The sequence below is a fragment of the Ranitomeya imitator genome, chromosome 4 (genome assembly GCF_032444005.1).
Source record: "Ranitomeya imitator isolate aRanImi1 chromosome 4, aRanImi1.pri, whole genome shotgun sequence".
NCBI classification, from domain to species: Eukaryota; Metazoa; Chordata; class Amphibia; order Anura; family Dendrobatidae; genus Ranitomeya; species Ranitomeya imitator.
The window spans coordinates 689,784,356-689,810,693 of record NC_091285.1 but is presented as its reverse complement, the minus strand read 5'-3'; the positions used below and the strand labels follow the sequence as shown (position 1 = coordinate 689,810,693).

The 26,338-nt window shown below is 53.1% G+C and overlaps 1 protein-coding gene across 7 annotated transcripts in view; it reads left to right on the top strand.

The window, feature by feature from the left end:
- MINK1 (misshapen like kinase 1) overlaps nucleotides 1-26,338 on the top strand; it is a 112,776-nt gene that overhangs the window by 59,107 nt on the left and 27,331 nt on the right. For all 7 annotated transcript variants that reach the window (XM_069767451.1, XM_069767450.1, XM_069767449.1 and 4 more), the window contains 11 exons: nucleotides 282-338; nucleotides 428-553; nucleotides 2,754-2,864; nucleotides 3,084-3,174; nucleotides 4,924-5,054; nucleotides 6,612-6,666; nucleotides 22,687-22,765; nucleotides 23,234-23,409; nucleotides 23,584-23,653; nucleotides 23,730-23,934; nucleotides 24,064-24,171. In XM_069767451.1, the coding sequence (XP_069623552.1) occupies nucleotides 282-338; nucleotides 428-553; nucleotides 2,754-2,864; nucleotides 3,084-3,174; nucleotides 4,924-5,054; nucleotides 6,612-6,666; nucleotides 22,687-22,765; nucleotides 23,234-23,409; nucleotides 23,584-23,653; nucleotides 23,730-23,934; nucleotides 24,064-24,171 (1,209 nt within the window). The remainder of the gene's footprint in view (nucleotides 1-281; nucleotides 339-427; nucleotides 554-2,753; nucleotides 2,865-3,083; nucleotides 3,175-4,923; nucleotides 5,055-6,611; nucleotides 6,667-22,686; nucleotides 22,766-23,233; nucleotides 23,410-23,583; nucleotides 23,654-23,729; nucleotides 23,935-24,063; nucleotides 24,172-26,338) is intronic.

The following is a 26,338-nucleotide window of genomic DNA, read 5'->3' as shown; positions in this document are numbered from 1 at the left end:
TAGGAGGAGCTAGGAGTCTCCTCCCCCTGCAGGGTGATACAGGTACGAGGAGCTGTGAGTCTCCTCCTCCTGTAGGGTGATGCAGGTACGAGGAGCTAGGAGTCTCCTCCCCCTGCAGGGTGATACAGGTAGGAGGAGCTAGGAGTCCCTCCCCCTGCAGGGTGATAGGAGGAGCTGTGAGTCTCCTCCTCCTGCAGGGTGATACAGATAGGAGGAGCTGTGTCCCGTGTGTTCCTGACACCCGCTTCTCGTTGGTTACCCGCTTTCTCTTTCTTCTGCAGGGTCGTCATGTTAAGACCGGACAGCTGGCCGCCATTAAGGTCATGGATGTCACGGAGGTGAGGGTGTCCTGATTTCTGCTCCTCTTTTATATGGAGGGTGTGCATATTTTTGCAGACCTGATGTGTCTTGTGCTTTGCCTGTGCAGGACGAGGAGGAGGAGATAAAGCAGGAGATTAACATGCTGAAGAAGTATTCACACCACCGCAACATCGCCACCTACTACGGGGCCTTCATCAAGAAGAGCCCGCCGGGGAACGACGACCAGCTGTGGGTGAGACGCTGCCGCCCGATCCTCAGCTCTTCTGCCGGAGCTCCTGGCTCAGCCCTCAGCTCCTGTCTGCCATCTCTGCGGGAGGGGGTGCATGCTAAAAGTGGGGCACGGGAAGCCACTGTATGGAAGGGGCGACACAACACTGCCGCTTAGGGACCTACATGGCTGTGCTGAGACTACTGGGGGAAAAGGGAAGGGGGTGAAGGAAAGGACTCTGCTGAGATTACTGAGGGGAAGGGAAAGGGGGTGAAGGAAAGGACTCTGCTTAGATTACTGGGGGGGGGGGGAAAGGGGGTGAAGGAAAGGACTCTGCTGAGACTGCAAGGGGGAAGGGAAAGGGGGTGAAGGAAAGGACTCTGCTTAGATTACTGGGGGGAAGGAAAGGGGGTGAAGGAAAGGACTCTGCTGAGACTACTAGGGGGAAGGGACAGGGGGTGAAGGAAAGGACTCTGCTGAGATTACTGGGGGGAGGGAAAGGGGGTGAAGGAAAGGACTCTGCTGAGACTACTAGGGGGAAGGGAAAGGGGTGAAGGAAAGGACTCTGCTGAGATTACTGGGGGGAGGGAAAGGGGGTGAAGGAAAGGACTCTGCTGAGACTACTGGGGGAAGGGAGGGGGGTGAAGGAAAGGACTCTGCTGAGACTACTGGGGGTAACGGAGAGGGGGTGAAGGAAAGGACTCTGCTGAGACTACTGGGGGGAACGGAGAGGGGGGTGAAGGAAAGGCTCTGCTGAGACTATGGGGGGAAGGGAAAGGAAAGGAAACTGCTGAGATTACTGGGGGGAAAGGGGGTGAAGGAAAGAACTCTGCTGAGACTACTGGGGGAAGGAAAGGGGGTGAAAGAAAGGACTCTGCTGAGATTACTGGGGGTAGGGAAAGGGGGTGAAGGAAAGAACTCTGCTGAAATTATTGGGGGGAGGGAAAGGGGGTGAAGGAAAGGACTCTGCTGAGATTACTGGGGGGAGGGAAAGGCGGTGAAGGAAAGGACTCTGCTGAGATTACTGGGTGGGAGGGAAAGGGATTGAATGACAGGACTCTGCTGAGACTACTGGGTGGAGGAAAAGGGGGTGAAGGAAAGGACTCTGCTGAGACTACTGGGGGAAGGGAAAGGGGGTGAAGGAAAGAACTCTGCTGAGATAACTGTGGCGGAGGGAAAGGGATTGAAGGAAAGGACTCTGCTGAGATTACTGGGGGGAAGGGAAAGGGGGTGAAGGAAAGGACTCTGCTGAGACTTCTAGGTGGAAGGGAAAGGGGGTGAAGGAAAGGACTCTACTGAGACTACTAGGTGAAAGGGAAAGGGGTGAAGGAAAGGACTCTGCTGAGACTACTGGGGGAAGGAAAGGGGGTGAAGGAAAGGACTCTGCTGAAATTACTGGGGGTAGGGAAAGGGGGTGAAGGAAAGGACTCTGCTGAGATTACTGGGGGGAGGGAAAGGGATTGAAGGAAAGGACTCTGCTGCGACTACTGGGGGGGAGGGAAAGGGGGTGAAGGAAAGGACTCTGCTGAGACTACTGGGGGAAGGGAAAGGGGGTGAATGAAACGACTGCTGAGACTACTGAGGGAAAGGAAAGGACTCTGCTGAGATTACTGGGGGGAAAGGGGGTGAAGGAAAGAACTCTGCTGAGACTACTGTGGGAAGGAAAGGGGGTGAAGGAAAGGACTCTGCTGAGACTACTGGGGTTAGGGAAAGGGGGTGAAGGAAAGGACTATGCTGAGATTACTGGGGTGAAGGAAAGGACTCTGCTGAGACTACTGGGGTTAGGGAAAGGGGGTGAAGGAAAGGACTATGCTGAGACTACCAGGGGAAGGGAAAGGGGGTAAAGGAAAGGACTCTGCTGTGACTACTGGGGTCAAGGAAAGGACTCTGCTGAGACTACTGGGGTGAAGGAAAGGACTCTGCTGAGACTACTGGGGGGAAGGGGCTCTGCTGTGACGTTTTGGAATAACTTGGTGAAGAGCACTTTTGTGACGCTTGGATAGAGGGAATAAAGACTCTGCTGTAATCACTGGGCAAATGTAGAAAAGTCTTTTATTACGAAGGAGAATGGGGAACATGATTGCTGTGACTACTGGGGATAATAAGTGCCCTGAAAGTGAGATTGCTGAGTGGTCACTACTGGCGGAGAGGCAGAGGGTGGGACACCCCATGGCAGGATGGAGGTCCGCCCCATTACTGACTGTTTCCCTCGCTCTCCCGGCAGCTGGTGATGGAGTTCTGTGGTGCCGGATCAGTCACAGACCTGGTGAAGAACACGAAAGGGAACGCCCTGAAGGAAGACTGCATCGCCTACATCTGCCGGGAAATCCTGCGGGTGAGAGGGCGAGTCTGGTGCAGGGTGACGGGTGGCAGTGGGTGGTTGGGTGCGCATGTAGCCTTGTTTTATGGACCACACCTGGTGCCAGGAAGGGTTGTCATGGGGACCTAGATGTTTTTGTTGTAGCTGGAGCATCAAGGTGATAAATTGTGTGTACATATTTATATCCCTGGCAGTAGATGGTCCTGTCCCGTTAACCCTTTGTGTTGTCTCCAGGGTTTATCCCACCTGCACGCTCACAAGGTCATCCACCGAGACATCAAAGGGCAGAATGTGCTGCTGACGGAGAACGCTGAGGTGAAGCTGGGTGAGTACAAGGAGCTGCTGCCCTCCTGTGCTGCGCTGCCGCCTTCCTGTGCTGCGCTGCCGCCTTCCTGTGCTGCGTTGCCGTCTTCCAGTGCTGCGCTTCCGTGGCACCGTGCTGCCGTCCTCCTGTGCTGCGCTGCCATCCTCCTGTGCTGCTCTGCCATGACACTGGGCTGCTGCCCTTCTGTGCTGCGCTGCTGTGACACCGCTCTGCCATCTTTTTGTGCTGCGCTGCTGTGACACTGCGCTACCGTCCTCCTGTGACGCGCTACCGTGACACCGCGCTGCTGTCCTCTTGTGACGCGCTACCGTGACACTGCACTACTGTCCTCCTCTACTGCGCTGCCACCCTCCTGTGCTGCACTGCCATGACACCGTGATGCCGTCCTTTTGTGCTGCGCTTCTCTGACACCATGCTGCCGTCCTTTTGTGCTTCGCTGCTGTGACACTGCGCTATCGCCCTCCTGTGACGCGCTACTGTGACACCGCGCTGCCGCCCTCCTGTGACGCGCTACCGTGACACCGTGCTGCCGCCCTCCTGTGATGCGCTACCGTGACACGGCACTGCCGCCCTCCTGTGACTCTCTACCGTGACACTGCGCTGCCGCCCTCCTGTGCTGTGCTGCCTTGACACTACACTGCTGCCCTCCTGTGCTGTGCTGCAGTGACACTACACTGCTGCCCTCCTGTGCTGTGCTGCCATGACACCGCACTGCTGCCCTTCTGTGCTGTGCTGCCGTGACACTACACTGCTGCCCTCCTGTGCTGTGCAGCCCTGACACCGCACTGCCGCCCTCCTGTGCTGTGCTGCCGTGACACTACACTGCTGCCCTCCTGTGCTGTGCTGCCATGACACTACACTGCTGCCCTCCTGTGCTGTGCTGCCATGACACTACACTGCTGCCCTCCTGTGCTGTGCTGCCATGACACTACACTGCTGCCCTCCTGTGCTGTGCTGCCATGACATTACACTGCTGCCCTCCTGTGCTTGGCTGCCATGACACTACACTGCTGCCCTCCTGTGCTGTACTGCCATGACACTACACTGCTGCCCTCCTGTGCTGTGCTGCCATGACATTACACTGCTGCCCTCCTGTGCTGTGCTGCCATGACACTACACTGCTGCCCTCCTGTGCTGTGCTGCCATGACACTACACTGCTGCCCTCCTGTGCTGTGCTGCCATGACATTACACTGCTGCCCTCCTGTGCTGTGCTGCCATGACACTACACTGCTGCCCTCCTGTGCTGTGCTGCCATGACACTACACTGCTGCCCTCCTGTGCTGTGCTGCCATGACACTACACTGCTGCCCTCCTGTGCTGTGCTGCCATGACACTACACTGCTGCCCTCCTGTGCTGTGCTGCCATGACACTACACTGCTGCCCTCCTGTGCTGTGCTGCCATGACATTACACTGCTGCCCTGCTGTGCTGTGCTGCCATGACACTACACTGCTGCCCTCCTGTGCTGTGCTGCCATGACACTACACTGCTGCCCTCCTGTGCTGTGCTGCCATGACATTACACTGCTGCCGTGCTGTGCTGCCATGACACTACACCGCTGCCCTCCTGTGCTGTGCTGCCATGACACTACACTGCTGCCCTCCTGTGCTGTGCTGTCATGACACTACACTGCTGCCCTCCTGTGCTGTGCTGCCATGACACTACACTGCTGCCCTCCTGTGCTGCGCTGCCGTCCTCCTGTGCCACTGTACGCCTGACCTCTTCTTCCTCTTCCTTCATGTCTTAGTTGATTTCGGGGTCAGCGCCCAACTGGACCGCACCGTTGGGAGGAGAAACACTTTCATCGGGACGCCCTACTGGATGGCACCCGAGGTCATCGCCTGTGACGAAAACCCAGACGCCACTTATGACTACAGGGTGAGCTGGTGATCCTACATGTGCCACTCTAAACTGGGTGTAACAAGGGTACTCATAGCTCCTACTATCTGTATCACCCTGCAGGGGGAGGAGACTCCTAGCTCCTCCTATCTGTATCACCCTGCAGGAGGAGGAGACTCCTAGCTCCTCCTATCTGTATCACCCTGCAGGGGGAGGAGACTCATAGCTCCTCCTATCTGTATCACCCTGCAGGGGAGGAGACTCATAGCTCCTCCTATCTGTATCACCCTGCAGGGGGAGGAGACTCCTAGCTCCTCCTATCTGTATCACCCTGCAGGAGGAGGAGACTCCTAGCTCCTCCTATCTGTATCACCCTGCAGGGGGAGGAGACTCATAGCTCCTCCTATCTGTATCACCCTGCAGGGGAGGAGACTCATAGCTCCTCCTATCTGTATCACCCTGCAGGGGGAGGAGACTCCTAGCTCCTCCTATCTGTATCACCCTGCAGGGGGAGGAGACTCCTAGCTCCTCCTATCTGTATCACCCTGCAGGGGGAGGAGACTCATAGCTCCTCCTATCTGTATCACCCTGCAGGGGAGGAGACTCATAGCTCCTCCTATCTGTATCACCATGCAGGGGGAGGAGACTCCTAGCTCCTCCTATCTATCACCCTGCAGGGGGAGGAGACTCCTAGCTCCTCCTATCTGTATCACCCTGCAGGGGGAGGAGACTCCTAGCTCCTCCTATCTGTATCACCCTGCAGGGGGAGGAGACTCCTAGCTCCTCCTATCACCCTGCAGGGGGAGGAGACTCATAGCTCCTCCTATCTGTATCACCCTGCAGGGGGAGGAGACTCATAGCTCCTTCCATCTGTATCACCCTGCAGGGGGAGGAGACTCCTAGCTCCTATCTGTATCACCCTGCAGGGGGAGGAGACTCATAGCTCCTATCTGTATCACCCTGCAGGGGGAGGAGACTCATAGCTCCTCCTATCTGTATCACCCTGCAGGGGGAGGAGACTCATAGCTGCTCCTATCTGAATGACCATGCAGGGGGAGGAGACTCAGCTCCTCCTATCACCCTGCAGGGGGAGGAGACTCATAGCTCCTTCCATCTGTATCACCCTGCAGGGGGAGGAGACTCATAGCTCCTCCTGTCTGTATCACCCTGCAGGGGGAGGAGACTCATAGCTCCTCCTATCTGTATCACCCTGCAGGGGGAGGAAACTCAGCTCCTCCTATCACCCTGCAGGGGGAGGAGACTCATAGCTGCTCCTATCTGTATCACCCTGCAGGGGGAGGAGACTCAGCTCCTCCTATCACCCTGCAGGGGGAGGAGACTCCTAGCTCCTTCCATCTGTATCACCCTGCAGGGGGAGGAGACTCATAGCTCCTCCTGTCTGTATCACCCTGCAGGGGGAGGAGACTCATAGCTCCTCCTATCTGTATCACCCTGCAGGGGGAGGAAACTCAGCTCCTCCTATCACCCTGCAGGGGGAGGAGACTCATAGCTGCTCCTATCTGTATCACCCTGCAGGGGGAGGAGACTCCTAGCTCCTTCCATGTGTATGACTGTTGCCCTTCTCTCTCTCCGTAGAGTGACATCTGGTCTCTGGGGATCACGGCTATAGAGATGGCAGAAGGCGCCCCACGTGAGTTGTGTCCTCCTGTCAATGTGCTGTAGCCAGTGGTATATGTGTATATCTGTGTATAAATATATGTATGGTATATATTTTATATTTACACCATATTTTTCGGACGTTAAGAAGCTCCCTAGGATTAGACTGCAGAAAATTCATTTTTCCTATTAATGAGAACGTCCCTGGGGGTGTACAGTGCGGGTGTGTCATTATCACTAATGTTACTGCACTAGGGTAGAATAGGGAGGTCAGAAATCTATTGTTGGTGCCTCTCTGCAGTGTTTGATACACACAGCTCTGCTACATGCACATACAGACACACAGCTCTGCTACATGCACATATAGAGACATACACACAGCTCTGCTACATGCACATATAGAGACATACACACAGCTCTGCTACATGCACATATAGACACACACAGCTCTGCTACATGCACATATAGACACACACAGCTCTGCTACTTGCACATATAGACATACACACAGCTCTGCTACATGCACATATAGAGATATACACACAGCTCTGCTACATGGACATATAGAGACATACACACAGCTCTGCTACATGCACATATAGAGACATACACACAGCTCTGCTACATGCACATATAGACACACACAGCTCTGCTACATGCACGTATAGAGACATACACACAGCTCTGCTACATGCACATATAGACATACACACAGCTCTGCTACATGCACATATAGAGACATACACACAGCTCTGCTACATGCACATATAGACACACACAGCTCTGCTACATGCACATATAGACACATACACACAGCTCTGCTACATGCACATATAGACACACACAGCTCTGCTACATGCACATATAGAGACATACACACAGCTGTTATGGACCTGGTGGTTAGGAGCACCCGGAACGACCTGATGGTTAAACTCACACAGAACAAGCTAACTAGCCCTAAAGATAGAAAATAAAGCCTACCTTGCCTCAGAGAAGTTCCCCAAAGGAAAAGGCAGCCCCCCACAAATATTGACTGTGAGTTAAGATGAAAGTCACAAACACAGAAATGAAACAGGTTTCAGCAAAGGGAGGCCAGACTTACTAAACAGACTGAGGATAGGAAAGGTATCTTTGCGGTCAGCACAAAAAACTACAAAAAGACCACGCAGAGTGTGCAAAAAGACCGCCGCACCGACTCACGGTGCGGAGGTGCCACTCTGCATCCCAGAGCTTCCAGCTAGCAAGGAAAAATCATGATAGCCAACTGGACAAGAAAACAATGAACAAATAATTAACTAGCAGGGACTTAGCTTCTGCTGCAGTAGACAGGTCACCAGAAAGATCCAAGAGCGAACTGAACCAGTACAAGAACATTGACAGCTGGCATGGAGTAACGATCTGAGTGGAGTTAAATAGAGCAGCCAGCCAAAGAATAACCTACGTCACCTGTGGAAGGAACCTCAGAAGCAGCAGCTCCACTCACAGCCACCAGAGGGAGTCCATGGACAGAACTCGCCGAAGTACCATTCATGACCACAGGAGGGAGTTCGATAACAGAATTCACAACACACAGCTCTGCTACATGCACATATAGACACATACACACAGCTCTGCTACATGCACATATAGACACACACAGCTCTGCTACATGCACATATAGACACACACAGCTCTGCTACATGCACATATAGAGACATACACACACCTCTGCTACATGCACATATAGACACATACACACAGCTATGCTACATGCACATACAGACACACAAAGCTCTGCTACATGCACATATAGACACATACATACAGCTCTGCTACATGCACATGTAGACACACACCGCTCTGCTACATGCACATATAGACACATACACACAGCTCTGCTACATGCACATATAGACATACATACAGCTCTGCTACATGCACATATAGACACACAGCTCTGCTACATGCACATATAGACACACACACAGCTCTACAACATGGACATATAGGCACACACAGCTCTGCTACATGCACATATAGACACACACAGCTCTGCTACATACACAGATAGACACAGCCTGCTACATGCACATATAGACACATACACACAGCTCTGCTACATGCACATATAGAAACACACAGCTCTGCTACATGCACATATAGACACACACAGCTCTGCTACATGCACATATAGACACACAGCTCTGCTACATGCACATATAGACACACAGCTCTGCTACATGCACATATAGACACACACAGCTCTGCTACATGCACATATAGACACATACACACAGCTCTGCTACATGCACATATAGACACACACAGCTCTGCTACATGCACATATAGACACACACAGCTCTGCTACATGCACATATTGAGATATACACACAGCTCTGCTTAATGCACATATAGACACAGCTCTGCTACATGCACATATACACACACACACAGCTCTGCTACATGCACAAATAGACACACACAGCTCTGCTACATGCACATATAGACACACACAGCTCTGCTACATGCACATATAGAAACACACAGCTCTGCTACATGCACATATAGAGATATACACACAGCTCTGCTTAATGCACATATAGACACAGCTCTGCTACATGCACATATACACACACACACAGCTCTGCTACATGCACAAATAGACACACACAGCTCTGCTACATGCACATATAGACACACACAGCTCTGCTACATGCACATATAGACACACACAGCTCTGCTACATGCACATATTATTATTATTATTATTTATTATTATAGCGCCATTTATTCCATGGCGCTTTACATGTGAGGAGGGGTATACATAATAAAACAAGTACAATAATCTTGAAAAATACAAGTCACAACTGGTACAGGAGGAGAGAGGACCCTGCCCGCGAGGGCTCACAATCTACAAGGGATGGATGAGGATACAGTAGGTGAGGGTAGAGCTGGCCGTGCAGCGGTTTGGTCGATCGGTGGTTACTGCAGGTTGTAGGCTTGTCGGAAGAGGTGGGTCTTCAGGTTCTTTTTGAAGGTTTCGATGGTAGGCGAGAGTCTGATATGTTGTGGTAGAGCATTCCAGAGTAGGGGGGATGCACGAGAGAAATCTTGTATACGATTGTGGGAAGAGGGGATAATAGGGGAGTAGAGAAGGAGATCTTGTGAGGATCGGAGGTTGCGTGCAGGAGAGTACCGGGAGACGAGGTCACAGATGTATGGAGGAGACAGGTTGTGGATGGCTTTATATGTCATGGTTAGGCTTTTGTACTGGAGTCTCTGGGTGATGGGGAGCCAGTGCAGGGATTGACAGAGGGGAGAGGCCGGGGAATAGCGGGGGGACAGGTGGATTAGTCGGGCAGCAGAGTTTAGAATAGATTGGAGGGGTGCAAGAGTGTTAGAGGGGAGGCCACAGAGCAGGAGGTTACAGTAGTCAAGGCGGGAGATGATGAGGGCATGGACTAGGGTTTTTGCAGATTCTTGGTTTAGGAATGTGCGGATCCGTGAAATATTTTTGAGTTGGAGGCGGCAGGAAGTGGAAAGGGTTTGGATATGTGGTTTAAAGGAGAGATCAGTGTCAAGGATTACCCCGAGGCAGCGGGCTTGTGGGACTGGGGAGAGTGGGCAGCCGTTTACTGTAATGGATAGGTTCGTTGGGGAGATCGCGTGAGATGGGGGAAAGATGATGAATTCTGTTTTGTCCATGTTAAGTTTTAGAAATCTAGTGGAGAAGAAGGATGAAATAGCAGACAGACATTGAGGGATTCTGGTTAGTAGGGAGGTGATATCTGGTCCAGAGATGTAGATCTGTGTGTCGTCAGCATAGAGATGATACTGAAAGCCGTGAGATTCTATGAGCTGTCCCAGGCCAAAGGTGTAGATGGAGAAGAGCAGGGGTCCTAGAACTGAACCTTGCGGGACTCCGACAGATAGGGGGCGAGGTGAGGAGGTGGTGTGTGAGTGGGAGACGCTGAATGTACGGTCAGTTAGGTATGATGAGATCCAGGATAGGGCCAATTCTGTGATGCCAAGGGATGAGAGGGTCTGCAGCAGCAGGGAATGGTCCACTGTGTCAAAGGCAGAGGACAGGTCCAGGAGGAGGAGGACAGAGTAGTGTCGCTTGCTCTTGGCGGTTAATAGGTCATTGGTGACCTTAGTTAGGGCAGTTTCAGTGGAGTGGTGTGACCGGAAGCCTGATTGAAAGCGGTCGAAGAAGGAGCAGGAAGATAGATGGGAGGACAGTTCAATATGGACATGTTGTTCCAGTAGTTTTGAGGCAAAGGGGAGAAGTGATATAGGGCGATAGCTAGATACAGAGGATGGGTCAAGAGAGGGCTTTTTGAGGATAGGTGTGATGGAGGCATGTTTAAAGCTTGAGGGGAAAATGCCAGTTGTTAGTGATAGGTTAAAGAGATGGGTTAGGGTTGGGATGAAGACTGTGGTGAGGTTTGGGATGAAGTGGGATGGGAGTGGGTCAAGTGCACAGGTGGTGAGATGCGATCTTGAGAGTAGAGTGGAGAGTCCGTCTTCTGTAATGGTGGAGAAGTTGGTTTTGGAGGTGGAGAGCTGGGTAGTTGGGAGGAAGGGTTCTGGGGGTTGTTTACTAAAATTGTCTCTGATGTTCTCAATTTTCTGCTTGAAAAATGAGGCGAAGTCTTCAGCTGAGATGAGTGGGGAGGGAGGAGGTGCTGGGGGACGGAGGAGAGAGTTGAAGGTGTTGAATAACTGTTTGGGGTTGTGAGACAGGGAGGATATGAGAGATGAGAAGTAGGTTTGTTTTGCTGTGGCGAGCATGGTTTTGAAAGCAGTGAGGGACTGTTTGAATGCGATGAAGTGCTCGATGGAGTGGGATCTTTTCCATCTGCGCTCATATAGAGATATACACACAGCTCTGCTTAATGCACATATAGACACAGCTCTGCTACATGCACATATAGAGATATACACACAGCTCTGCTACATGCACATATAGACACATACACACAGCTCTGCTACATGCACATATAGAGACACAGCTCTGCTACATGCACATATAGACACACACAGCTCTGCTATATGCACATATAGACACATACACACAGCTCTGCTACATGCACATATAGACACACACAGCTCTGCTACATGCACATATAGACACATACACACAGCTCTGCTACATGCACATATAGACACATACACACAGCTCTGCTACATGCACATATAGACACATACACACAGCTCTGCTACATGCACATATAGACACACACACAGCTCTGCTACATGCACATATAGACACACACAGCTCTGCTACATGCACATATAGAAACACACAGCTCTGCTACATGCACATATAGAGATATACACACAGCTCTGCTTAATGCACATATAGACACAGCTCTGCTACATGCACATATACACACACACACAGCTCTGCTATATGCACGTATAGAGACATACACAGCTCTGCTACATGCACATATAGACACACAGCTCTGCTACATGCACATATAGAGACATACACACAGCTCTGCTACATGCACATATAGACACACACAGCTCCGCTACATGCACATATAGAGACATACACACAGCTCTGCTACATGCACATATAGACACTGTCACGATTCCCCTGACCGCTGTCACCAATGGGTCAGGATTCACACCGTGACCGTCACCCCTACGTCACGGATTGAGGTGACTTTAGGCCAACAGACGGCTATCACATGTGCAGGGGGGCTTATCTTAGTTATCCCTCCACTCCACGATGTGATGAAAAACCACACACAAGGCTATTGACCTCTTAGCTTACAGCAGGGGCTTATTCTAGGTATCCCACTGCCTTCAATATACCACAAACTGCAGGGATTTATGTATATCCCGCTTACAGTTCCACTTAACACTTGCAGCTCTCTGGCGCCCCCTTACTCTCAGGTCAGATTAGGTACTGCACCCTGGGTAATTAGTCGCCAGAAAGGCTGCCTGCTATGTGCTGGCTATTGGGCACGCTGCAGCGACGCGATAACTACTCCCATTCAGGCAGGAACAATAATTATTAACCCCGCAGCCGCTTCAGCATCACCCAAAAGTCTGCACACTATCGGTATCACTGCCACCAGCTTCGATTAAACGGGTCCGAAGCTAACCCAACACAACAATAACAGTAGCGTATTTCACTTCAGAAGACAGGGTAAGTTTAGAGCATGGATGAACGAACTAATATATAATAGTATATTCCATTGAAATTAATTAGGCAGTGCTTTATCAAAAATATTTTATAAAGAAGTTACAAATGAGACAATTGCAAATGTGTACAAGGGTAATTATAACATAAAGGGAATAAATGAGAAAAAGCAACACTTACATGTTCAAAGCATGACAGGCAAACAGGCTAGGGCAGTTTTTTCCCATACGTCCCAGCTCATTTGGACGTGAGCAGGGCTCCTCCAGGACAAGACAAGAAATCAAGCAGCAAGTCCCTCCTCAGAGCCTGCCAGACACTTAAAACATTAAGGCTGTGACATCACAGAAAGGCTGGCTTATCCAGACCCTCCTCTCTCTACATTCTGCCTAAACTTTAAACTATTCTCTCTAATTTCTATAACTTCACTACAAAACGTGTCAGAGTCAGACCAAACCTATCATTCATCTCGGATTAACGTGAGCATTCTAATGAGATCAAATATGTCCTATCTGGGATACATATTTACAGAGAAAACCCTACTTCTTTACCAGACGGAGTTAGAAACCCGAGTTTCATGGGAGGTGTAGATACACCGAGTGAGACTACGAATATATATATTCATGTTGCTAGCTTAAATCGTTTGCCTAATATCTAACAAAAACTAAACAAAGAATCTTTCCTGAATCTTGGAGCCACTTTTCCAGTTTGAACTAGAGAATGTGGGAGGGGTGAGGGACTTTCCTCTGAGCCTGGAATTTACGACCCCAGAGCAATAAAACCCCCTTCTAGCATACAGTCTGTAGCCCAGAGAGAAACAAGTAGAGTCAGCTAGTGAAGGGGGGGGGGGGGGGGTTTAGCCCACCTCATGAGCTGACGAGCAACTAAACTTATGATATTTCATACCATATCGTGACAGACACATACACACAGCTCTGCTACATGCACATATAGAGACACAGCTCTGCTACATGCACATATAGACACACACAGCTCTGCTATATGCACATATAGACACATACACACAGCTCTGCTACATGCACATAGAGACATACACACAGCTCTGCTACATGCACATATACACACACACACAGCTCTGCTACATGCACAAATAGACACACACAGCTCTGCTACATGCACATATAGACACACAGCTCTGCTACATGCACATATAGAAACACACAGCTCTGCTACATGCACATATAGAGATATACACACAGCTCTGCTTAATGCACATATAGACACAGCTCTGCTACATGCACATATAGAGATATACACACAGCTCTGCTACATGCACATATAGACACATACACACAGCTCTGCTACATGCACATATAGAGACACAGCTCTGCTACATGCACATATAGACGCACACAGCTCTGCTATATGCACATATAGACACATACACACAGCTCTGCTACATGCACATATAGACACACACAGCTCTGCTACATGCACATAGACACATACACACAGCTCTGCTACATGCACATATAGACACATACACACAGCTCTGCTACATGCACATATAGACACATACACACAGCTCTGCTACATGCACATATAGACACACACACAGCTCTGCTACATGCACATATAGACACACACAGCTCTGCTACATGCACATATAGAAACACACAGCTCTGCTACATGCACATATAGAGACATACACACAGCTCTGCTACATGCACATATAGACACATACAGCTCTGCTACATGCACATATAGAGACATACACACACCTCTGCTACATGCACATATAGACACATACACACAGCTATGCTACATGCACATACAGACACACAAAGCTCTGCTACATGCACAGCTCTGCTACATGCACATATAGACACATACACACAGCTCTGCTACATGCACATATAGACACACACCACTCTGCTACATGCACATATAGACACATACACACAGCTCTGCTACATGCACATATAGAGACATACACACAGCTCTGCTACATGCACATATAGACACACAGCGCTGCTACATGCACATATAGACACACACAGCTCTGCTACATGCACATATAGAAACACAGCTCTGCTACATGCACATATAGACACACACACAGCTCTACAACATGGACATATAGGCACACACAGCTCTGCTACATGCACATATAGACACACACAGCTCTGCTACATACACAGATAGACACATACACACAGCTCTGCTACATGCACATATAGACACACAGCTCTGCTACATGCACATATAGACACACAGCTCTGCTGCATGCACATATAGACACACAGCTCTGCTTCATTCACATATAGACACACCGCTCTGCTCTGCTACATGCACATATAGACACACAGCTCTACTACATGCACATATAGACACACAGCTCTGCTACATGCACATATAGACACAGACCGCTCTGCTGCATGCACATATAGACACACACAGCTCTGCTACATGCACATATAGACACACAGCTCTGCTACATGCACATATAGACACATACACACAGCTCTGCTACATACACGTGTAGACTCACACAGCTCTGCTACATGCTCTCATAGACACCCACACACAGGTCTGCTACATGCACATATAGACACACAGCACTGCTACATGTACATATAGACAGACACACAGCTCTGCTACATGCACATATAGACACACACAGCTCTGCTACATGCACATATAGACAGACATACAGCTCTGCTACATGCACATATAGACATACAGCTCTGCTACATGTACATATAGACAGACACACACAGCTGCGCTACATGTACATATAGACAGACACACAGCCCTGCTACATGCACATATAGGCACACAGCTCTGCTACATGCACATATAGACAGACACACAGCTCTGCTACATGCACATATAGACACACACAGCTCTGCTACATGCACATATAGACACACACAGCTCTGCTACATGCACATATAGACACACACAGCTCTGCTACATCCACATATAGACACACAGCTCTGCTACATGCACATATAGACACACACAGCTCTGCTAAATGCACATATAGACACACACAGCTCTGCTACATGCACATATAGACACACAGCTCTGCTACATGCACATATAGACAGACATACAGCTCTGCTTCATGCACATATAGACACACACAGCTCTGCTACATGCACATATAGACAGACACACAGCTCTGCTACATGCACATATAGACAGACATAAAGCTCTGCTACATGCACATATAGACATACACAGCTCTGCTACATGTACATATAGACAGACACACACAGCTGCGCTACATGTACATATAGACAGACACACAGCCCTGCTACATGCACATATAGACACACACAGCTCTGCTACATGCACATATAGACACACACACAGCTCTGCTACATGCACATATAGACACACACAGCTCTGCTACATGCACATATAGACACACACAGCTCTGCTACATGCACATATAGACACACACAGCTCTGCTACATGCACATATAGACACACACAGCTCTGCTACATGCACATATAGACACACACAGCTCTGCTACATGCACATATAGACACACACAGCTCTGCTACATGCACATATAGACACACACAGCTGTGCTACATGCACATATAGACACACACAGCTGTGCTACATGCACATATAGACACACACAGCTCTGCTACATGCACATATAGACAGACACACAGCTCTGCTACATCCACATATAGACAGACACACAGCTCTGCTACATGCACATATAGACACACACACTATACTTAATCGCATTTTGCAGTTCTTAAAGGGAACCTGTCAGTAGGATTGTGCACAGTAACCTACAGTGTCAGCTCGGCGCCGTTATACTGATTACAATGATACCTGGTGATGAAATCCGTCTTGTGGTTGTTGTGTAATCTTTATTTTCAGTTCTGAGTTACTGATATGCTCGTGCTCCTGGGCGGCTAGTGGGGGTCTTCATGTGGTGCTCTGATTAGGTATTCACCAGTGTGGCTTCTGACTGGTCACTGATCCCTCAGTGACCTGCCCCCTAGTTTACATAATGAATACATGTACTTACCACAAAATAAAAAACCTTCTGCATGCAGGCGCCGGCCGTGGCCCCTACGCTGCAGCATAATCACATGTGTAATGTGGATATAATTATTATTGTTGAGGTTCTCCTGATATTAGAAAAGAAAAACTCCTTTTGAAAATGGCACCTGCCGTGCCTGCGCAGTAGCAGCTATCGGTGTATATAGCTGTGATCTGATATCTGCTGCTGCACAGGCACCAGCAGTGCTATCGTGCTAGAGAAGAAAAAAAAATCCTCCTTCAAAATGGCGCCACCGGCGCACGCTCAGTAGCAGCTATCGGTTCACCAATTGCTGCTGCGTCGGGTGCCATTTTCACATGGATTTTTTTTTATATCTATCAGGATAACCTCAACCATAATAATTAAATAAACATTACACATGCGATTATGCTGGTTCCACCTTCGCCGCCTGCCTGCAGAAGGTTTTTTTTTTTAGTATGTATATATAATATTATGTAAACTAGGGGGGCAGGGCCCTGAGGGATTAGTGACCTGTCAGCAGTCTTCATTATGAATAGCTAATCAGAGCACCACATGAAGACCCCCACAGGCCACCCCCCGGAGAACGAGCAGATCATTAACTGAAAACTGAAAATAAAGATTACACAAGAACCACAAGATGGATTTCATCACCAGGTATTATTGTAATCTGTATAACGGCGCCAACCTGACACTGTGTGTAGGTTACTGTGCACAATCCTGCTGACAAGGGTCACTTTAATTGGTACCTAAGTGGAACTGCTGAAGGACCTTCCACCTGATTATCTCAAGGACCTTTCAAGTCATGTGATGAGTCACAGTTCAGCCTCGGCCCAGTCCCCAGCAGCTTCCTCTCCTGTTCAGCTGGTGCAGCCTCCCCTTGGTCCCCAGCAGCTTCCTCTCCTGCTCAGCTGATGCAGGCTCTGCTGGGTCCCAGCAGCTTCCTCTCCTGCTCAGCTGGTGCAGGCTCCACTTGGTCCCAGCAGCTTCCTCTCCTGCTCAGCTGGTGCAGCCTCCCCTTCGGCAACTTCCTCTCCTGCTCAGCTGGTGCAGCCTCCGCTCAGTCCCTGGCAGCTTCCTCTCCTGCTCAGCTGGTGCAGCCTCTGCTCAGGCCCCAGCAGCTTCCTCTCCTGCTCAGCTGGTGCAGCCTCTGCTTGTCCCCGGCAACTTTCTCTCCTGCTCAGCTGGTGCAGCCTCCGCTCTGTCTCCAGCAGCTTCCTCTGCTGCTCAGCTGGGGAAGCCTCTGCTCAGTCTCAGGCAGCCTCCTCTCATGCTCAGCTAGTGCAGCCTCCACTTGGTCCCCAGCAGCTTCCTCTGCTGCTCAGCTGGTGCAGCCTCCACTCAGTCCCAGGCAGCTTCCTCTCCTGCTCAGCTGGTGCAGCCTCTGCTCCGTCCCAGGCAGCTTCCTCTCCTGCACAGCTGGTGCAGCCTCCACTCAGTCCCAGGCAGCTTCCTCTCCTGCTCAGCTGGTGCAGCCTCGGTCCCAGACAGCTTCCTCACCTGCTCAGCTGGTGCAGCCTCGGCTCAGTCCCAGGCAGCTTCCTCTCCTGCTCAGCTTTTGCAGCTTCTGCTCAGTCCAGGCAGCTTCTTCACCTGCTCAGCTGGTGCAGCCTCCGCTCAGTCCCAGGCAGCTTCCTCTCCTGCTCAGCTGGTGCAGCCTCTGCTCGGTACCGGCAGCTTCTTCTCCTGCTCAGCTGGTGCAGCCTCCGCTTGGTCCCCGGCAGCTTCCTCTCCTGCCCTTCCTCGACCATATAGATCAGTCTGGGGCAGGAGGATAGGGGACGGCTCTCTGTTATTGGGAAGGATGCAGTGTCTCCTCAATCACAGGAAATTGCCTCCGGACTATAAAACGCAAATACTTTGTAGCAATAGTTTTTTTCTAAAAAAAAGTGCGTCTTATAATCCGAAAAAAATGATATAGATATATGTATAATGGGCTGCTGTTGCTGGGTCAGCCATGTCCATTCGCCAGACGCCTCCACACTGGTGGAATACAGTGGTGTCTGTGCCTGGAGTCAACGATGGGGAGGACAAAAACTGCCACTGATTCCTCTGTCCTATGTGTGGAAGGGGAGCGCGGTACACGACAGTCTGACCGGTGTCCATTATACCCAACCTGGGCCACTGGTGAGCTCCCCCCCAACAAATGGCCCCACAGTGGGCATACCTTGTGTATGCTGCTGTGTGCCCACCTCTGAGGATGATGGTATACACGGCTTCTGGTGTCGACTGGTACTCCATACACGTGGCCTGTGGTGGGAATGGTTGGTTGTTAGAACACCAATCCCTGGGGATGACTGCTGGTTGTTGGTATAAGCTGCTTCTGGTGTCAGCTGGATGTCCGTTCATGAGGCCTCTGGTGGGGACGGGCGTCCGTCAGCCTATGGTGGGGACGAGCAGCCGTCGGCTTCTAGTGTGGACTGGCAACCATCGTCCTCTGGTGGGGACGGGCGGCCATCAGCGCCTGAAGCACCTCCTGCTCCCGCCGCCTGTAGCACCTCCTGCTCCCGCCGTCTGTAGCGCCTCCTGCTCCCGCCGCCTGTAGCAACTCCTGCTCCCGCAGCCTGTAGCGCCTCCTGCTCCCGCCACCTGTAGCGCCTCCTGCTCTCGCCGCCTGTAGTGCCTCCTGCTCCCGCCACCTGTAGCGCCTCCTGCTCCCGCCGCCTGTAGCAACTCCTCCCGCCGCCAGTAGCGCCTCCTGCTCCCGCCACCTGTAGCGCCTCCTGCCGCTTGTACCTGTATCGCCTCCTGCTCCCACCGCCTGTAACGCCTGCTGCTGCGGTCACCTGTAGCACCTGCTTCCGCCACCTGTAGCGCCTTCTGCTCCCGCCACCTGTAGCGCCTTCTGCTCCCGCCACCTGTAGCGCCTTCTGCTCCCGCCGCCTGTAGCGCCTCCTGCTCCGGTCACCTGTAGCACCAGCACCTCCTTCTCCAGCCACCTGTAGCACCTCCTGCTCCTGCCGCCTGTAGCACCTCCTGCTCCCGCCACCTGTAGCGCCTCCTACTCCTGCCGCCTGCGTGCTTTCTGCTCTTGCTGCCTGTAGCGCCTCCTGCTCCGGTCACCTGTAGCACCTCCTGCTCCGTTCACCTGTAGCACCTTCTGCTCCCGCCGCCTGTAGCGCTTTCTGCTCCCACCACCTGTAGCGCCTCCTGCTCCCGCCGCCTGTAGCGCCTCCTGCTCCCGCCGCCTGTAGCGCCTCCTGCTCCCACCCCCTGTATCGCTTCCTGCTCCTGCCGCCTGTACCTGTAGCGCCTCCTGCTCCGGTCACCTGTAGCACCAGCACCTCCTGCTTCGGCCGCCTGTAGTGCCTCCTGCTCCCTCCCCCTGTAGTGGCTTCTGCTCCCACCGCCTGTAGCTCCTCCTGCTCCCGCCGCCTGTAGCGCCTCCTGCTCCCACCGCCTGTAGTGCCTCCTACTCCTGCCACCTGTATCTGTAGCGCCTCCTGCTCCGGTCACCTGTAGCACCAGCACCTCCTGCTCCGGTCACCTGTAGCGCCTCCTGCTCCCGCCGCCTGTAGCGCCTCCTGCTCCCTCCACCTGTAGCTCCTCCTGCTCCCTCCGCCTGTAGTGACTCCTCCTCCTGCCACCTGTACCTGTAGCGCCTCCTGCTCCGGTCACCTGTAGCGCCTCCTGCTTCCGCCACCTGTACTTGTAGCGCCTCCTGCTCCGGTCACCTGTAGCACCTCCTGCTCCGGTCACCTGTAGCACCTCCTGCTCCCGCCGCCTGTAGCGCCTCCTGCTCCCGTCGCCTTTAGTGCCTCCAGCTCCTGCCGCCTATACCTGTAGCGCCTCCTGCTCCCGCCGCCTGTAGCACCTCCTGCTCCCGCCGCCTGTAGCACCTCCTGCTCCCGCCGCCTGTAGCGCCTCCTCCTCCCGTCACCTGTAGTGACTCCTTCTCCTGCCGCCTGTACCTGTAGCGCCTCCTACTTCAGTCATCTGTAGCACCTCCTGCTCCGGTCACCTGTAGCGCCTCCTGCTCCCGCCGCCTGTAGTGCCTCCTGCTCCTGCTGCCTGTACCTGTAGCGTCTCCTGCTCTGGTCACCTGTTGCACCTCCTGCTCCAGTCACCTGTAGCGCCTCCTGCTCCCGTCGCCTTTAGTGCCTCCAGCTCCTGCCGCCTGTACCTGTAGTGCCTCCTGCTCCCGCCGCCTGTAGCGCCTCCTGCTCCTGCCACCTGTAGCGCGTCCTGCTCCCGCCGCCTGTAGTGCCTCCTGCTCCTGCCGCCTGTACCTGTAGCGCCTCCTGCTCGAGTCACCTGTAGCACCTCCTGCTCCCGCCGCCTGTGGCGCCTCCTGCTCCCGCCGCCTGTAGTGCCTCCTGCTCCTGCCGCCTGTACCTGTAACGCCTCCTGCTCCGGTCACCTGTAGCACCTCTTGCTCCCGCCGCCTGTAGCGCCTCCTGCTCCCACCACCTGTAGCGCCTCCTGCTCTTGTCTGTAACACCTCCTGCTCCCGCCGCCTGTAGAGCCTCCTGCTCCCGCCGCCTGTAGCACCGCCTGTAGCGCCTCCTGCTCCTGCCGCCTGTAGCGCCTCCTGCTCCTGCCGCCTGTACCTGTAGCGCCTCTTGCTCTGGTCACCTGTACCACCTCCTGCTCCCGCCGCCTGTAGCGCCTCCTGCTCCCGCCGCCTTTAGTGCCTCCTGCCGCCTGTAGCACCTCCTGCTCCCGCCGCCAGTAGCGCCTCTTGCTCCCGCCACCTGTAGCGCCTCCTGCTCCCGCCTGTAGCGCCTCCTGCTCCGGTCACCTGTAGCACCTCCTGCTCCCGCCGCCTGTAGCGCCTCCTGCTCCTGCCGCCTGTAGCGCCTCCTGCTCCCGCCGCCTGTAGCGCCTCCTGCTCCAGCCGCCTGTAGTGACTCCTTCTCCTGCCGCCTGTACCTGTAGCGCCTCCTGCTTCGGTCATCTGTAGCACCTCCTGCTCCGGTCACCTGTAGCGCCTCCTGCTCCCGCCGCCTGTAGTGCCTCCTGCTCTTGCTGCCTGTACCTGTAGCACCTCCTGCTCCGGTCACCTGTTGCACCTCCTGCTCCAGTCACCTGTAGCACCTCCTGCTCCCACCTGTAGCGCCTTCTGCTCCTGTCGCCTTTAGTTCCTCCAGCTCCTGCCGCCTATACCTGTAGCGCCTCCTGCTCCCGCCACCTGTAGCACCTCCTGCTCCGGTCACCTGTAGCGCCTCCTGCTCCCGCCACCTGTAGGGCGTCCTGCTCCCGCCGCCTGTAGTGCCCCCTGCTCCTGCCGCCTGTACCTGTAGCGCCTCCTGCTCCGGTCACCTGTAGCACCTCCTGCTCCCGCCGCCTGTGGTGCCTCCTGCTCCCGCCGCCTGTAGTACCTCCTGCTCCTGCCGCCTGTACCTGTAGCACCTCCTGCTCCCTCCGCCTGTAGCGCCTCCTGCTCGGGTCACCTGTAGCACCTCCTGCTCCCGCCGCCTGTAGCGCCTCCTGCTCCCGCCGCCTGTAGCGCCTCCTGCTCCTGCCGCCTGTAGCGCCTCCTGCTCCCGCCGCCTGTAGCGCCTCCTGCTCCTGCCACCTGTAGCGCCTCCTGCTCCTGCCGCCTGTAGCGCCTCCTGCTCCTGCCGCCTGTACCTGTAGCGCCTCTTGCTCCGGTCACCTGTAGCGCCTCCTGCTCCTGCCGCCTGTAGCGCCTCCTGCTCCTGCCGCCTGTACCTGTAGCGCCTCTTGCTCCGGTCACCTGTAGCGCCTCCTGCTCCCGCCGCCTTTAGTGCCTCCTGCTCCTGCCACCTGCACCTGTAGCACCTCCTGCTCCCGCCGCCTGTAGCGCCTCTTGCTCCCGCTGCCTTTAGTGCCTCCTGCCGCCTGTACCTGTAGCACCTCCTGCTCCCGCCACCTGTAGCGCCTCCTGCTCCCATTACCTGGTTATATCTGTACATTTCTCCTGTTCTCTCCCCTCCAGCGCTGTGTGACATGCACCCGATGAGAGCGTTATTCCTCATCCCCAGGAATCCTCCCCCAAAGCTGAAGTCCAAGAAATGGTAAGTGGCCAAAAACCACGGCTCAGCCGCCACGTGGGGAATGTTACCTCGGCTCAGCCAAGTAATGCCGCCACAGGGGAATGTTACCCCGGCTCAGCCGAGTAATGCCGCCACGTGGGGAATTTTACCCCCGGCTCAGTCGAGTAATGCCACCACATGGGGAATGTTACCCCGGCTCAGCCGAGTAATGCCACCACGTGGGGAATGTTACCCCTGGCTCAGTCGAGTAATGCCACCACATGGGGAATGTTACCCCGGCTCAGCCGAGTAATGCCACCACGTGGGGAATGTTACCCCTGGCTCATTCGAGTAATGCCACCACGTGGGGAATGTTACCCCGGCTCAGCCGAGTAATGCCACCACATGGGGAATGTTACCCTGGCTCAGTCGAGTAATGCCGCCACGTAGGGAATGTTACCCCAGGCTCTTACACTAAAGGCTTTAAGAGGTTTTTTGTTTTTTTTATAGGTCCAAAAAGTTCATCGACTTTATTGACACGTGTCTGATCAAAAACTACATGAGCCGGCCGCCCACGGAGCAGCTGCTGAAGTACCCCTTTATCAGGGACCAGCCCACAGAGAGGCAGGTCAGGATCCAGCTCAAAGATCACATCGATCGCTCCCGGAAGAAACGCGTAGAGAAAGGTAAATCCGTGCCAGAGGCCGCTCTGTCCATGGATGCACTGCGCCCCCTAGTGAACACTATGAGAAGTGCTGTGGCCACAGAGAATTACAAGAACGCTCCAACCCTGCTGCTGCAGAACCTCTTTAGTGGAGAGTCCTTAATGAAATAATGTGCACTCTGCTCTTCACATACAGATGAGACAGAATATGAGTACAGCGGCAGCGAGGATGAGGAGGAGAATCATGTGGAGGAAGGGGAGCCCAGGTGAGGACTGCACCTCTCAGCTTGTGGCTGGACCATGATATTACCGGCCCGGTAATCCCACGTCTTGTGTCGCCAGCTCCATCATGAACGTGCCGGGGGAGTCCACGCTGAGGCGCGAGTTCCTGAGGCTGCAGCAGGAGAACAAGAGTAACTCCGAGGCCCTGAAGCAGCAGCAGATGGGACCGCAGCACCGCGACTCGGAGGCGCACATCAAGCAGCTGCTGCACGAGCGCCAGCGACGCATCGAGGAGCAGAAGGAAGAGCGCCGGCGCGTGGAGGAGGTAGGGGCTGCACGACGGGTGCTGGCTGTAACCACTACTACCCCCATTATGCCCAAGCAGCTGGAGGCCGGAAACCCTCATCTTATTATGTATGTTATTACACTTCTGTGTCGCCCTTTATTATTGCAGCAACAGCGCCGTGAGCGAGAGCAACGAAAACTTCATGAGAAGGAGCAGCAGCGGAGGCGAGACGACATACGGCGGGAGGAGGAGAGGAGGATGGCCGAGCGGGAGCAGGTTAGTCTTTCACTGGCACGATCAAGCCTACTTCTCTGACACACAAGTATCACGTAAGGTATTGCTGCAAGGCGGATATGGATGTAGAGGAGAGTCCGTGTGCGGGGCAATGCATGATGGGACATGTACATTGCACAGGGTATGGCTGCAGCACGGGGTATAGGTATGATGCAGGGTATGGCTGCAGCACGGGGTATAGGTATGATGCAGGGTATGGCTGCAGTACGGGGTATAGGTATGATGCAGGGTATGGCTGCAGTACGGGGTATAGGTATGATGCAGGGTATGGCTGCAGTACGGGGTATAGGTATGATGCAGGGTATGGCTGCAGCACGGGGTATAGGTATGATGCAGGGTATGGCTGCAGTACGGGGTATAGGTACGATGCAGGGAATGGCTGCAGCACGGGGTATAGGTACGATGCAGGGTATGGCTGCAGCACGGGGTATAGGTATGATGCAGGGTATGGCTGCAGCACCGGGTATAGGTATGATGCAGGGTATGGCTGCAGCACGGGGTATAGGTACGATGCAGGGTATGGCTGCAGCACGGGGTATAGGTACGATGCAGGGTATGGCTGCAGCACCGGGTATAGGTATGATGCAGGGTATGGCTGCAGCACGGGGTATAGGTATGATGCAGGGTATGGCTGCAGCACGGGGTATAGGTATGATGCGGGGTATGGCTGCAGTACGGGGTATAGGTATGATGCGGGGTATGGCTGCAGCACGGGGTATAGGTATGATGCGGGGTATGGCTGCAGTACGGGGTATAGGTATGATGCGGGGTATGGCTGCAGTACGGGGTATAGGTATGATGCGGGTATGGCTGCAGTACGGGGTATAGGTATGATGCAGGGTATGGCTGCAGTACGGGGTATAGGTATGATGCAGGGTATGGCTGCAGCACGGGGTATAGGTATGATGCGGGGTATGGCTGCAGCACGGGGTATAGGTATGATGCGGGGTATGGCTGCAGTACGGGGTATAGGTATGATGCAGGGTATGGCTGCAGCACGGGGTATAGGTATGATGCAGGGTATGGCTGCAGCACGGGGTATAGGTATGATGCAGGGTATGGCTGCAGCACGGGGTATAGGTATGATGCGGGGTATGGCTGCAGCACGGGGTATAGGTATGATGCGGGGTATGGCTGCAGTACGGGGTATAGGTATGATGCAGGGTATGGCTGCAGCACGGGGTATAGGTGTGATGCAGGGTATGGCTGCAGTATGGGGTATAGGTATGATGCAGGGTATGGCTGCAGTACGGGGTATAGGTATGATGCAGGGTATGGCTGCAGTACGGGGTATAGGTATGATGCAGGGTGTGGCTGCAGCACGGGGTATAGGTATGATGCAGGGTGTGGCTGCAGCACGGGGTATAGGTATGATGCAGGGTATGGCTGCCGCACGGGGTATAGGTACGATGCAGGGTATGGCTGCAGCACGGGGTATAGGTATGATGCAGGGTATGGCTGCAGTACGGGTATAGGTATGATGCAGGGTATGGCTGCAGCACAGGGTATAGGTACGATGCAGGGTATGGCTGCAGCACGGGGTATAGGTACGATGCAGGGTATGGCTGCAGTACGGGGTATAGGTATGATGCAGGGTATGGCTGCAGTACGGGGTATAGGTATGATGCGGTTTATGGCTGCAGCACGGGGTATAGGTACGATGCAGGGTATGGCTGCAGCACGGGGTATAGGTATGATGCAGGGTATGGCTGCAGTACGGGGTATAGGTATGATGCAGGGTATGGCTGCAGGACGGGGTATAGGTACGATGCAGGGTATGGCTGCAGTACGGGGTATAGGTATGATGCAGGGTGTGGCTGCCACCACTCATCGAATACACAGGCAATGAGTCCTGGAACTAATAATAATACTAATAAAAATATGTCTATCACTCATAAGGCTCACACACCTTTAGGCTATGGATTCTTTTAGAACATTCAAGGTTCAACTTTTTAAAGTTTTATGCTTTAATAATAAAAAGTTCAATGCTTACAATAAGAAAAAGGTATAAGGCATTCAGCCGCTTATGTAAAGTATATGGTCCCTCCCATGAGGCCTGCAATTTATTCTGTAACCTAGGGACCAACACCCAAACCTTCTGCCCTTCCTCGTAGGCCCTCAGTCTGGCATTACGGTCGTACCAGACCTT